Source organism: Stegodyphus dumicola, chromosome 4, assembly GCF_044657685.1.
Source record: "Stegodyphus dumicola isolate Sdum_Otavi_A_Nest chromosome 4, ASM4465768v1".
In the NCBI taxonomy this organism is placed as follows: Eukaryota; Metazoa; Arthropoda; class Arachnida; order Araneae; family Eresidae; genus Stegodyphus; species Stegodyphus dumicola.
In genome coordinates this window covers 11,907,832-11,923,810 of record NC_140771.1, presented here as the reverse complement: position 1 = coordinate 11,923,810, position 15,979 = coordinate 11,907,832, and the positions used below count along the sequence as shown (strand labels likewise).

Sequence of the window (15,979 nt, the reverse complement as noted above, 5' to 3'; positions counted from 1 at the left end):
AAAAAGGCTTTTATTCTCGTTACTCGAGGAGTAAAGCCATGCTGTCAACTTGTTCATAGTAATTAGGTCATAGGGGTTAATAGAACACTGGATGAACTACATTATGACTCCCCTTAAAAGTCTTGTTCATAATTGCTAATGGTGCTGTTGGAAAGGAAATGGTCTTTAACTTTCCAGCACGCGCGCTTGGCAATTTTACATGAGCATGCGCGTGTCGTATTTTTTACGACATCCATTATTTTACCATTTTTGGCACGAAAAACGACAGAAATGAGTGAATATTGATAATAAATTCGTTAAGAAATAAAATATTAATCTTATTATTGCAAATTACAAATGATATCGCATTCGAATATAAGTAAATTATTTTAATTTCTCATGTTAGTGAGATGGAAATGTAATGATGTATTTCATTATAGAAAATTTTAAATTTATTATTTAATAATTATATTTTAAAATCGAAGATAATTTTAATATTCATCAAAGACAAGTACAGACAATAAAAAAGGAAAATCTTGGTAGGAAAAAAAGTAAGTTTAGCATTACTTACTTTTGCAAGGAAATTTACTTCTTACTGGTTACAAAAACGCACTTTAAACTAACTTTAATGTTTTTATTTGTTTCTAAAAAATAGAAATAAAAGAAAATAAGGAATGGAAATCGCTATTGTTCTCCCGTCCAAAGGTTTCCTTCTCTTCCTTTTCTTCATCAGATAATTCTTGAAGAGTCCGAGCAAAATCAGCTGGTTGCACATAATTTTTTGCCATGAAAACCGATATAAAATTTAGAGCCAAATTTATTCAAATTAAAATAACACACGGCAATTAATAACACAAAATTATAAAATATTCGAGGAAAAAATATTTTCCGAATTTTAAAACACGACCACGCGCGTGTCGTAACTTTTATGAAAAAGCTGCGACTTAACACAAAAGCTCAGTTAAAAAAAAGGTCAATGATTTCCTGTTGGCACATTCCATGATGTGGGGAAGGGTAGGAAGAGGAGGAATAAAAATGACTTTCAGACGTCTCAGCTTTAAAATGCGAAAAATGTGCATTAAAAATTGAATTTGTCATAAATTTTACGCATACGCGCGTGCTGGAATGTTGAGGAAATCTGTGACCCAAAGATGCAGTAAAATATTGTGTTATTCCGATACCTGTTATATCATGTTTGCTAGCTTATGACTTCTAGTACATGATTCGTTAAATCGTTATTTTTAACGTTAAGCTGAACCCTTAACAGAATCTGAATTGTTGGAATAACAATTATGAGCACTAAACCGGTGTGACTGAATAACAAATGATGGATTGTTTAATCACGAAAGTGAACTTTCGCTTGCGACCTGTGTCAATAAACCCTGCGAAAATTTACGTGCCTCAACTGGATAATGAAGAGCAACTTGAAGGTAACTTCAGTCATCACTGTTAGTTATTCAAATTGAAGTTAATGAGATACATAATTAAATAACCACAGTACTGCATTGAGGAACTACCCTTACAACCATAACCGCCGTTAGTAAAGAGAGTTTTCTAATTTCCTAACGCATGCGGTTTAGGCCGGTTATTCGTTCAAACGTTTTGAAAAAGAATTTTGACAAAACGAGCCAGTAGTTATTACGTGGAATAGTTTTTGCTGTGCATTTTAGTTTTAGTTATTTCATGAAAGATGCTTAACTTAATGTATATGTTTGAAATAAATAAAAAGCGAGAAACATATTCAAATTTTTATGAACTGTGTATTATTTTTTCTTGCATTCTTGAGATCATTAGCATAATATTTAAGGGGTGTTGGAAGCCAAAAATCTTCAAAAAATGGTGATTTGGGATTTTTGCATTTTCAAATTCTCTACACTTTTACCTTTCTAAAAATACCATTCTTTAATCTCTATGAAAACTGTAAAATTCTATAGAACTGTAAGAAATCTAGTTTTAATTTGTCATCGAATGCTTGGATAGATGAGGAGTTTTACATAAAAACGCGTTTTTCTCCAAACGTGATTGTTTTATACTCGATGTACCTTTTCTCAGGAACTACTGCTAACAGGTATCTAAAATTGTTATGGCTTATTTATTAGGTTTCCTAATATTTACTGAAATGAGCTTTTTGTTATAAGATAAGATGTGAGAAAAGTGCTAGATTTTACTATGCCTAGCAAAATATTCTGTAAATTACTCTAAACTTCAAAATGTTTCAAAAACTCATTTCAATATAATCAGATAGGTATATTTTAATTAAAAAAAATTCAAGCTTGTATCTACAGCAAATTTTGAGAAAAGGTACCTCGAAAATGGCCAATTTAACATTGTCGTTGTAGGGTTTCTGATACCCCTTAAGTATGTATTCGGAATTGTCAGAATTGGGATAAAATAAAATCTTTTTGGTATCTTATCCCTCGATGATCCATCGTTTCATCAGGAACTATCGTGGCTATCGTTTCATCAGGAACAGTATTTAAAATAACTCCTTCAGCAATCTGGTATCGGTGCTGAATGAGCTGGCTTTATAAAGCTTCTCTAAAAGCATTTTTTTTTCTCTTTTAGCCGTCTTTCCACCGCTAAATGTAGAAGAACCTAATGAACAGCTAAGCGAATAATCGCTTTAATTCAGGAATAGAGACCTAAACTTGAGAAGGATTAATTACCCTCTATTGCTTGCCCTAATGGCCCCTTTCTCAGGGCGTACTGCAAAGCCTTCACTTAGGCTTGAACTCAAAGTAATAAGAAAAAAGCATTTTAAACTAAATATTATTAATAAAAAATAAAAAAATCTGAAAGTTTTCAGATTTTAAATTACATCCAAAGGGGCGTTTTTTTAACGTTTGGTGTGTTAACTTTATTTATTAAATATCATGTTCTTTGCTCTTGAACCATAAAATTCAGTTCAGTAGCAATGTCGTAAAATAATTTTAATCCTATCTTTAGAATTTCCGATACACATTTCCGCGTGTTGGAGATAAAAAGGTTTTTTCCCGCTAGAGTGTTACCATTGCTGGCTTTCAAATCGTTGATTATGTTACTCAAAGATTTGGTAAAGTTTTACAAAATATGAAATCGTTCATAAAACACATTCCAAATTTCAAATTTGGTCTTCCACATGCCCATACTGTAGGAGGATTACGTCATTCAAAATTCGACGGCTTTATGTGCCGTTGTTTTATCACAATGCGAGAAATAGACATGCATTTATGCAGATTTTCAATTGTTTAATTTCTTCAAATGTAATGCAAGACTATAGCATTTGGTGGCAACAGTTTGAAAAGTGAAACCAACATTTATGGTTATTCAAAGCAAAATCGCAAAACGAAAACAATAATCCTTCAGAGACGAAGCCCCTTTGGACTAATAAATGTTTTCCGTACATCTTTTGTTTATATTAAGAATAATTTTACGCGGATGCTGAGAAAATCATAAACTGAATGCATGTAAAATGAACTCATTGCAAAAGCATAGACATTTTACATACATATGCACATAATTGCAATGTATTAAAAAAATTATTTTTAGAAAATATTATAGTACACTAAAATGTTGCTTTTACTTATTAAAATCTTGTTAATCTAAGTTTTTACAGTAATATTTAATGACATTTATTTTTGTATTAAGTAAACAAAGAATGCATATAACCAATTATTATTTATACCAATTATTATTATTTATATTATCCAGTGGCGTAGGGCAGCGCACATAGCATCTCTTCGTAGCTGTTATTCAATATAGGTGCGCTATGTGATTTTCCCAGCACAGAGATGGATCATCGAGGGATAAGATACCAAAATGAGGGTCATCTGCTGAAAGATATAAAGCTGTATATTATTCATGAATTAAAATGTACATTGCGAAAAAAAAAGGGGGACAGTACTATATCTCCTGTTCTACTGGGCCTTCAAATTGCGTTTTTCATCTCTCAAAGGCGCGACTTAGGATATATATTAGATTTATATATAGCATTGTTCTAACATACGTATTTTGACACAGAATAGGACTTTTTCTGAATTCACAAACCAATTGTTTTCCAGATTTCGATTCTACGACTCAATTTACTCCTAGATATTAAATTTTGTAAAATTTGTGGCGAAACTTACGGAGAAATTCAAAAATTTATCTTGCCACAATTTTTTCAGTTTGCGCCAAGAATAATTCACTTGGCGTACCTCTTAATATGTGGCAACCCATTTTCGGTACCTGGTTTCTACCTTTTTACATTGTGCAAGAGCGGGGAAAAAGTCACTACGCTAAAATTATTTGGTTTTTTATTCAAAATTTCTGAAGATATATGTGAATTTATTATTGCTAAATTGCTAAAATTATTTGGTGGAGCGTTCTGCAGATTTAGAAAACTTCCCAGGTAATCGAAGAGATTGGATTGGATTAATTGGATTAATCGAAGAGATTGGATTAATTCCAAATAATTTTAGCAATTTAGTCTAAACCACATTTGAAGTTTTATCGCTTTCAACAAATATGCTAAATTTCAAAACGCGCCAATATATAAATTCACGTATATCTTCAGAAATTTTGAATAAAAAACTGTAATTGTTTGCAGGTATGCTTAGAAATACGTCTACTTTAAGATGATGGTAAAACTTTTATAGATTATAGTTTAAAATGTTTTTTCGAAAAATTTATAAAAATTATTTAAAATACAAAGTTAAAAAATAAATCATAAAAAGTGGGCGAATTTTATTTGGAATGAACTTGAATTTGGAAATGGGAAAGGAAGAATCAAATAAGTTTAATAATAAAAGTGAGATTAATAAATATATACCAAACTCAGTTAGAATTGAGGAGCTAAAATTTTAAGAGCTAAATTGTTTTTATTTTTAAATTACTCGTGCGATTTTTACAAAACTTGGTAGTTTGGCGTAAATTGAGCGGTAGAATCAAAATATGGAAAAAAAATTGGTATGTTATTTCAGAAAAAGTTGTAAATACAAAATACCTTTATTGGGATAATGCCATATATAAATCTAATACATATCCTAAGTCACGCTTTCGAGACATGAAAACACAAGTTTAGTTTCGTCAATGGGCCCAGTAGAACGGGAGATATAGAACTGTCCCTTTCTTTCTTTTTTTGGGGGGGGGCAGTGCACATCAATTAGAATATAAAGTGATGCATGAAAACATGGTTGCCTTGTTGAAAAGTAATTTGAAGAACTTTTGTTACTACTTTTTTTTCTGTTCTATAAAGAATTTGATAATAAAGGATCTATAACATTAAATTCTGCGTCTGTCCGTCTGCTTGTTTGTAATATCACCACCTCCAGAACGGCGTGGAGTTAAGTTTTCAAAGAGGTACCCTCAGATTCCAAAACTTTATGGGCCATTTCGAGCATTCTTCGCCATTATTCTATTCTTCGTCCAAAGCCATTTCGACCATCCTTATCTTCGTGCGACTTTAATCAGCCGAGATATTAATCAAAAACTCTGAAAACGCTAATTTTCTAACTTTTTGCTATGCATAGTAACCAATTACACTATGAGAACACGCACAGGAGAAGGAGATCATTCTTTACAATCTGTCATCAGAGTTCAAAAAGATAACTTGCGGTTTCTTTGTACAACTTTATCTGAAAATAGTCTAGCATTTTAGAGCAAAGTTTATGCATTAAGGACAAAAATACCACATTTATAACTAATTTTCTAATTTTTTATAACTCTGAAAACGCTAATTTCGCTGTTTTCTGAGTGGCGACAGTTTCGGGTTGGTGATAAAAATACCTTATTTCGAAAGATGTTACCACTGTTCGCTTGTAAATTGTAGAGTTTGTCAATAAAAATTTGTAAGTTTTACAAAATTTGAAATAAAAATAGCATTTGCTAAACATTAAAAATATTGTTATTATACTATAAGGTCATATTTGAAGTTGAAGAAAGCAGGCGATTGCATGTTACTTCATTGTATATCGAAAATGTTTCGTTAATTTTAGCATTTTAAACAAATGGCTTCTGTTGGTAAGGTTTTTTATTTTAGCGTAGGATAATTGAGACGGTATGTTATTGCCATGTTAATTCTTTTATCGATATTAAAAAAGTTGTTATATTACATTAAATTTAAATCATGACATACACTTATTAATATGAAGCATCTTAAGTTTTCGTTTTCTGGTTTAGCAACAAAAAATTATTTACGAATTGATTATTGGTTGGAAAGAGTGAATTGATTTTATTCATTATGATTATGATTATGTTTTGATGCATTTTCTTTTAAGGTATATAGAATTCATAAATTTTGTTTTATTATCCGCAGCCCGCAGATGGCAGGCTTGCCCGCTAGTTTTATGTTAATTTGAGTTAGCAACAAGAGAGTCACTTTGTTTCAATTTATTGCCAAAAAATGCTATATCTTCAATTGAGCGTTTTCATGCAAATGTCATCAGTTTCCATTAGTTAATCGTCTCTTTCTGGTTAATCTTTTTCTTCGCCTCTCTCCACACCTTTAGAGATATCATGAAGCTCTATTCTTTCTTTTACAATATTTCTTTAACTGAAAAGCCTTTTCTTCACTTCTAGTAACTATGCGATTCACGATGTCTTGAATACACGATGTGTAATTGTAGCTGTGAAAAGACTATTTCCTGCAGAAATTAAAAAGCACGTACACTACGAAAAAAAGGGACAGTTCTATATCTCCTGTTCTACTGGGCCGATTGACAAAATTCAAATTTCATTTTTCATGTCTCGAAAGCGTAACTAAGGATATATATTAGATGTAAAATCTAGCATCATTCTAAGATAGGTGTTTTGACACAAAATCGGACTTTTTCTGACATAACATACCAAATTGTTTTCCATATTTCGATTCTACGTCTCAAATTATGTCTAGATATTAAATTTTGTAAAATTTGGTGCCAAATTTATGGATAAATTCAAAAATATATCTTGGCGTAATTTTTTCAGTTTGCGCCAAGAATAATTCACTAGACAAACTTAGGGTGAATAAGCCAAGCATATTATTATTTTTATTATTATAAGGACACAGCCCCAATCCTCCTAGCCGGCAGAAGCTGGACGTATGATCAAAATATGGGTCTAGCCAGAACAGCCAAACATATTATAAACCTAGTAGATAACACCTTTTACAGAGTATAACACCTTTTACTTTTACCTTACACATACGATACCTACATTAAGACACAAACAGATAAGAATTAAATTGAGACAGTACGGTCTAGGAAAAATAAATATGTAACATAATTTTATTACATAGCAGGAAAAGGTACCTCCAACCTCCCTTCCTCCCAAAACTGTAGCAGTAAAAATCTCACAGATAACATACAATGAATGAAAAGAGGCAAATAGGAGTGCAAATAAAGAAGAGCGACTGATTAAGAGCTAAAGCTTAAAATAAGAGCTTTCTTTCTTTCTTTTTTTTCTTTTTTTTTTTTTTTTTCTTTTCTTTTCTTTTCTTTTCTTTTTTTTTTTTTTTTTGTGTGTGTGTGTGTGTAAACTAAAGAAGCGTTTCATTGTCTCCAATCTAATCTCTTCGATTACCTGGGAAGTTTTTCTAAAGCTGCAGAACGCTACACCATTCCATTAAGAATATTTATTGAAGGAACATTTTTTTATTTATTTGTAGTTTTAATTTCTTTCAATATAAATTTTCTTCTTTATTTAAAATTCAACATTTAATACTATGACATATAACTTAAGATGGCAGTCGTAATGTAAGACTGAATGAAAAAAATGAAACTCTCGACTTTTGCCGACATAAATGTTGCATTTTGTTTCCTAAATTCATAAACTTTGCTCTAAAATGCTAGACTATGTGCAGATAAAGTTGTACAAAAAAGCGCAAGTTATCTCTTTGAACTCTGATGACATGTTATAAGGAATTATCTCCTTTCCCTGTGCGTGTTCTCATATTGTAATTGGTTACCACGTATAGAAAAACGTTAGAAAATCGGTGCTTCAAGTTACTGGGGAGGTCATTATTCATTTCTCATGTTTCTTAAAATGCCTATTTGTCTGTACAGTTGTGACTGAACTAAAATGCAGTGGACGATGAATCGTTACCGCGTGGTATTAGTCGTCAGAAGCTCATATCTCTTCTCTGTCGCTATTTAAGGAGGGGAGAAAGCGTAAAAAATTAGTGCATTCCCTCGTATGTATTTTCGTAGCGTAAGTGACCAGCTAACAAGTGGTAAATTCACGCGGTTCGTGTTTTCTTGCCCGGAAAAGCTAATGGTGTCCAGAGCGTTAACTAACCTTCCATTCTGCATTTCTCTTACGATAATTTAATGCAAATTTGGAAACTCATTAACGATTAATATCTGAATTTCGTTGTATCTCGAACATTGAGCCACACTGCTCTACTGATGTACACAGTACTCAAAATTCTGCGCCCTGAAAAGTATTCCTTTAGAGATGGCTTGGAGGGAGAAGCAATTTGATGCTGGCTCAGGAGTATATACCAAATGCTCTTCCATCGAAAATTCTGCAATAATCGAGTCGAAGTGGAAGTTTTGCAAACATAATTGAAAAAATAACTGCTAAAATAATTCAACTGAAGCAAACCTGCTTGAGTGATTATTATTATGTGATAATAACAAACATTAACAGCATTGAAAGATGAAGACGTCTTTGGTGGCAGCTCGTAAGGGTTTCAGTGTTGCATTGTATACAGCTGAATTGAGTATTGCTTCCTTTTCCAGGAAATCTTTCTCTCTCTTGGTGGTCATATTTTTGTTATCGGATACAGAACTCTTAAATTTATTTTTTACCCAAAAACTAGACGCTTTCTTTTTCTTGCATATTTAGACTCTTGGAGGATGGGAAGGGTATCCTCTTTCTCTTCGGTTTGGGGAGTCTGTTTCAGAAAATTGTAGCTGTGAAAAGACTATTTCCTGCAGAAATTAAAAGGCACGTACACTACGAAAAAAGGGACAGTTCTATATCTCTCGTTCTACTGGGCCGATTGACAAAATTCAAACTGCGTTTTCCATGTCTCGAAAGCGCGACTAAGGATATATATTAGATTTATATATAGCATCATTCTAAGATAGGTATTTTGACACAAAATCGGACTTTTTCTGAAATAACATACCAATTTGTTTTCCATATTTCGATTCTACGTCTCAAATTATGTCTAGATATTAAATTTTACAAAATTTGGTGCGAAATTTATGGAGAAATTCAAAAATATATCTTGGCATAATTTTTTCAGTTTGCGCCAAGAATAATTCACTTGGCAAACTTAGGGTGAATAAGCCAAGCATATTATTATTATTATTATTATAAGGTCATAGCCCAATCCTCCTAGACGGCAAAAGCCGGCCGTATGATCAAAAATGGGTCTATCCAGGACAGCCAAGCATATTATAAACCTAGTAGGTAACACTTTTTACAGAGAAGATACGATACTTACATAAAGACACAAACAGATATGAATTAAATTGAGACAGTACGGTCTAGGAAAAATAAATAAGTAACATAATTCGATTACATAGCAGGAAAAAGTACCTCAAACTCCCCTCCTCCCAAAACTGATACAAAACTGTAGCAGTAAAAATCTCACAGATAACATACAGTGAATGAGAAGATGCAAACAGGAGTGCAAATAAAGAAGAGCGACTGATTAAGAGCTAAAGGCCTTTCTTTTTGTAAACTAAAAAAGTGTTTCATTTTAAGTGTTAACCGAACTTGTTTGTAGTATTTATTACACACAAAATAACGTTTGTTAGTACATGAATCATTCATTATAGTGTTGAACATTTTTATTTAGAGCTGTTTGAAGGTGATATCATCGTTGATCGAATTCCTCATCCAGATTCTATTGCGTCTCATCATCTACATAATCCATCCAACAGACATCGCAGGTACGTAAGGAATGCGTTATTCAAAATATTAGTAATGTATTGGGTCAGTCCAGAAATCCGTGCCCATTTTTTCGTAAATATTTAAATAATATAAAAAACACAGTTAAACATTTTAATCAATTATATATTTTCCTTCATTAACTACAATGCTTTGCCATATTACAGGCAGCTTTTTTATGCCATTGCTGTAGAAAGACTCGGGTTTCCATGTAAAAAAAAAAAAAAAAAAAAAAAAAAAAAAAAAAAAAAAAAAAATTGAAATTTCATTGTGTACATTCTCTTTAGAATTTAATTTTTTTCCCAGTAAAAAATTTTGTAAGGCAAGAAATAAGTGAAAACACTGGGGGCAATATCTGGGGAGTAAGTAGGATGTGGTAAAAGCTCCCAATTAAATTCACTCATTTTTTGCAGCGTTGCTCGAGACGTATGCGGTCTAGCGTTATCACGATGAAACAGCACTTTCTTGATATTCACCCATCGTGGGCGTTTTTTGATCCATTCTGATTTTAGACGGCAAAGTTGTTCACTATAAACTTTTGAATGAATCGTTTGATTGTGTTCTAACAGTTCAAAACGTCCCGAACGGGGTTCATCATCCATGCTGCTTTTTCCAACTTAAAATTTTCAAACCATTTCAGGGCATTCCTTACACTAATAATGTGTTCACCATGTACACTATTAATTTTTATCGCTGCAAACTTGGCAGATTCACCACAGGAAAATAAAAATGCAGCACAGCACGTTTGTACTGATTATCTATATTCATCTTCTATGGGTACTAAAATGCGTTCGATACTTACGAAAGTTGGTGATGAACTGAATACTATGTTAGTCAAATGATGTCAAGTTTCAACAGGTTCAAAATTGTACTGTTTTAGTAAATGCGTCATAGTGAATTCCACGCATACTGTTGATGCGCACGAACTTATGGACTGACCCCATAAATATAAAAGCTCATTCTGTATTAAGGTTTAAGTTATACGTATTATATATGGCTTTAAAAATATTTTTATTACAAAGATGTTCTAAATGTTCATAAAATTACGCATTGTATATATTTTAAATTCAATCAGTTAGATTCATTATTAACAGAAAAAAAAATAAAGCATGTGTATTGCTTTGAAATCTTCCTGTTCGTAAGCGACTATAGTTATATTCTCAAAGATAAAGTAAAGATCATACAGAATCTCAGATGCAGCGTTCTGAAATGAGCTGTTTGTTAGGTCATTTGCGAAGCAAATTACCGTGCAGTTTATCTTCCCCATGGCTTGTCAAACATACAATATCAAAAGGTTAAAAATCGTATGAATGATAGCAGTGTGATCTAGTGTAATTGAGGCGTCGTTGACGGTCCATAAAACTGCAAATCCTTATGGAAGATACACTTTGAAAAAGAAAACAAAACTTGGACTGTTCTTGTATCTCCCGTTTTACTAGGCCGACAGACGAAATTTAATTTAATTTTTCTTTTCTCGAAATTGCAACTTAGGCTATGTATTACATTTTGACACATAATCGGATTTTTTCTGAGATGACATATCGATTTTTTCCAATATTTCAATTTTGCGAATCAAATTATGTCAAAGTACCTCGTTTCTGTAAAAACCGCATAAGTGGATTTAAAAAAAAATTAGCTCTCAAAATTTTCGCTCTTCAGTATTAATTGAATGTGTTATATGTTTATTAATGTACTTTTTTTATTAATTATATTACTCAATTGTTTCCTTGTTTCACAATTCGAATTTTAGTTCAATGCAAATAAAATTCGCAGATATTTTCTGATTTATTTTTAAAGTTTGTATTTTTTAGCAATTATTATAAACTTTTCGAAAAGAATTTCCTTGTTTCACAATTCGAATTTTAGTTCAATGCAAATAAAATTCGCAGATATTTTCTGATTTATTTTTAAAGTTTGTATTTTTTAGCAATTATTATAAACTTTTCGAAAAGAATTTTGTATTATAACCTAAAACGTTTTCGCCACCCCCTTAAAGTAGATATGTTTCTAGGCACTCTTGCAAAATTTATTCAAAATTTTCCAAGATATATGTCAAATTATATATTGGCGGGTTTTAAAATTTGGCGTGTTGTTATAAGCTATAATAAGGTCAAATATAGTTTACGCACTTTGTAAAAAGTATTTGAAAGAATGAAAGATGCATCTTTTTTTCCGTTGTATGCAGTGAAAAGGAAAGAAAAATAGGTTACCTTAAATTAGGAGTTTCGCCAAGTGAATTTTTTTTTTGGCGCAAACTTAAAAGAGAGTGCCATGATAAATTTTTGAATTTCTCACCAAATTTTACAGAATTTACCACCAAATGTTTAGGCTTAATTTCAGTCATAGAATCGAAATATGGAAAAAATTCGTTATGTCATTTCAGAAAAAGTCTGATTTTTTTGTCAAAATACGAGTACTTTTGTTAGAATAATGCTAAATGTAAATCTAATATATATCCCAATTCACGCTTTCGAGACACGAAAAAAAGCAAATTAAATTTCATAAATCGGCCCAGTAGGACGGGAGATGCAGAACTGCCTTTTTATTTATATTTATTTATTTATTGTACAAGCTGTGCGTAAAACTGTTTTAACTAAGAATGCTGATGATAAATAGTATTACATTATTGTTAGTAATGCGAATTGTTTGAAAAGTTATTACTTTAAATACTAATCAATCACTTCGTACACTGATTGTTACTAAGCAATATTGCTTCATTCTCTGCAGTGATTAATCTGATCGAATCAAGCCAAAATTCCTTAACCAATAACACGATGATGAAATGTTTTGTGCCAACTCACGCTAATTAATTAAATTTGGGCTATTCATATAATATGATTAAAAAAAACTATTTTGTTTGTTTTTGTTTTTTATAGAAGTAATTTATCACGTAAAGAACTAAAATTGTGATTCAAAATAGGGACTTGCCAAAACAATTTTCATTTTCCTTTTTATTTACATTACGTTTTATATCTCTCTTAGGTTTCTTTTCATTCAAGTACTCCATGTATTGTTATTTTTGTGTAATTGCAGTATTTTAATGCGTAAAGTATTACAGTCATTCAGAAATTCAGTCGTTCAGTCATCAAAACGAAACTAAACCTAAAAATTTGGTGGTAAATTCTGTAAAACTTGGTGAGAAATTCAAAAATTTATCTTGGCACTCTCTTTTAAGTTTGCGCCAAAATAATTCACTTGGCGAAACTCCTAATTTACGGTAGCCTATTTTTCTTTCCTTTTCACTGCATACAACGGGAAAAAAGGTACATCTTTCATTCTTTCAAATAATTTTAAGAAAGTGAGTAAACTATATTTGACGTTATTATCGCTTATAACAACTCGCCAAATTTTGAAACCCGCCAATATATAATTTAACGTATATCTTGGAAAATTTTGAATAAAGAACTCTCATTTTTTGTGCGAATGCCTAGAAAAATATCTACTTTAAGGTGATGGCAAAAACGTTTTAGGTTATAATTCAAAATTTTTTTTGAAAAGATTATAATAATTGCTAAAAATACGATAAAGATTATAATAATTGCTAAAAATTACAATTTTTGAAATTACGCTGTGTAAGAGACTTAAAAACTTCTCTTCATTATCTGGATTTTAGAATGTTATCGTCAAAGTTAAAACAGTAACATTTCAGAGAAAATTCTTGTAAGATGTGCTTACACCAGTTTCATAGATTGTAACGTATCCCCAGCATTCAGGTATCCATTCTAATGCAATGTTTATATGAACATGGCTATTTGAAAAAGCAATTTTGGCAACTAAAAATAATATTGTCGACGATATCAACTTTAATATTCAAAAGAAAATTCCCGGTGAAGAGAGAATATGCAAATCTATAGACATGATGGTAAACGTTGAAGAAAGTGGTAACTTCCCTACAGAATTTTTAAACTCTTTTCAAGTACCAGGAATGCCATTAATCTGCTTTCGACTGAAAATTGGATCTCCGATGATACTACTCAGAAATCTCAACTCACTTAAGAATGTAATGGAGCAAGGATGGTCGTCAAACAGCTATCGAATAATGTCATTGAAGCCGAACTGAAGATTGGAAAAGGACAAAGGACACGCAGTATTTATCCCCAGAATACCACTGATATCTACCCAACTGCCATTCGAATTTAAAAGACTGCAATGGCCAATCAAATTAGACTATAGTTTTACAATTAACAAGCGCAAGGGCATTGCGGCATCAACCTCAAAGACTTCTTTTCTTATGGTCAGCTGTACGTAGCCTGCTCTGAAGTAGGGAATTCGAAACATTTGTAGGTATAATACTCCGGATAGCAAAATGAAAATGTTTTTTATAAACAAGTGCTGCAAATAGTTAGAATATGTTTTCAATAAAAAAATACTACTTATATTTTAAAGTTTATCTTTTTATTTCAACTACCGCACAATCTCATATTAACTCCCTGAGCAAAGCCGAGTAACCCAGCTAGTAAGAAATAATTTTTGCAATTTTCCTACTCTCAAAATGTTAAATATTCTTTAAGGTATTACTCTAAATCTTTAGAAAATAATCACGATTACATTTTAATGAAGCATTATTTTATTTACGTACGAAGTTATGGTATCACATGTGGTCCAGTTGAACACTTCCTGTGTTTAAAATTTAAAATATATGTTAAAGTATGTAGTTTTAAGGCATATTGTTCAGTCTTATTTAGAAATTCAGTTAATACAATTTGTTACTTTTTAAAGATGATTGAATTTTTTTAACAGAAAAGATGTTCGTGGGAGACATTTTCGACGTCGGCATGGTCGAGCAGCGACAGCTAGGACGGATAGACTCTGGCCTCATGCTGTCATCCCTTATGAAATAGAAGCCAATTTTAGTGGTAAGCTTATTCTCATCGCGTATTAATGAGCAAGAGATGATTACAGTTTGCTTTCCATACGCATAATTTAATCACAAACAGTATTCATCTCTTCATATATCAAAACAGATTGTTCAGTGAGCTTAATGTCTTAATGCAAGGTGATTTGGAGCAATTTCCTTGAAGTGCATAGCTTATAATTATCTAAAAATGATTCCGAAAAAAAAAAAAAAAAAAAAAAAAAAAAAAAAAAAAACAATTACTTTTAGGTTAATAAGCATTTTTATTTCGACTTATTCCCATTTCGAATCAGTAATAGAAGTAACGTTACGATTAATGTCTATGCAAGCAACAAAATAAATGTAGTGTAGCGATTTATTTAATTTATCAACAGCTATTTTATTTTGAAGGAGCCTTTCCTACCGCTCTTGCTTTCAACTTACGCTTTCTTGCCAGAATGTAAATGATCTAGAGCGCGAGTATTCAAATGACATAGCAAGACGTTAGTATTTGAAGAAAACTTTTTGGAAGGTGCATTCAGAGCGTGTTCTGCCTGTATGAAAGCCACGTTGCTATCTTAATTTCTCTAGCAATTAGATTTCTGTAACGTTGAGCGCATTTTGCCTTTACTATTGTTTACGCCGAGTTTTACGAGCCAGAGTCAGCCTGCGCGTTAGTTAACCTGGGAAGCCATTAGCTAAATTAAATTTCATCTAATTTTAAGTGAGTCATTACCTTTTTTGAGCTAAGCCAACAAACAGTATTAGTTTTTGTAAGCTTGAGTTGAGAGCCATTTGGGTTGAGAACATTTGGTTGAGAGCCATTTGAGTTAATAAACGGTTCTTTATATCCATCTGCTGACTGTGTCGTACTTTAGGATTTAGGGATAATTTCCGAAGTCTTCTAACATCTAGCTTAGTTTATGATACCAAAGTATACGAGAAGCTATAGTAGTATTGAAAGTACACTTGTAGAGACATCAGGTATTTTGGAAGCAGGAAAGATGAAAAATATGCAACGCCTTCTCCGAGAAACGAACCACGGACCATTGGAATACGCGCCCAGCGAGCAGACCCCCACACCACGAAGGCATGCCAAGAAGACTGGAGAAATACCTTATATACTCCCACTTTTAAAGGGCGGCTGGGGTTTTTGGGGGAACCAGTCGCCAAATCCTGGATCAGGAGAATCATCATCCACCACCCTTTTAGTTCGGGCGCCACTTGTAGGGACATTAGGACTTTTTGAAAGCATGAAAGACTAAAAATTAGCAACGCCGTCGCCGGGAATCGAATTACGGACCTCTGAAATACGCGCCCAACGTG

The 15,979-nt window shown here is 32.1% G+C and overlaps 1 protein-coding gene across 2 annotated transcripts in view; it reads left to right on the top strand.

Moving 5' to 3' along the window:
* Positions 1-15,979, top strand: part of LOC118204531 (tolloid-like protein 1) — a 122,244-nt gene that overhangs the window by 19,529 nt on the left and 86,736 nt on the right. For both annotated transcript variants that reach the window (XM_035376846.2, XM_035376850.2), the window contains exons 2-3: positions 9,728-9,821; positions 14,560-14,675. In XM_035376846.2, coding sequence (XP_035232737.1) covers positions 9,728-9,821; positions 14,560-14,675 — 210 coding nt within the window. The remainder of the gene's footprint in view (positions 1-9,727; positions 9,822-14,559; positions 14,676-15,979) is intronic.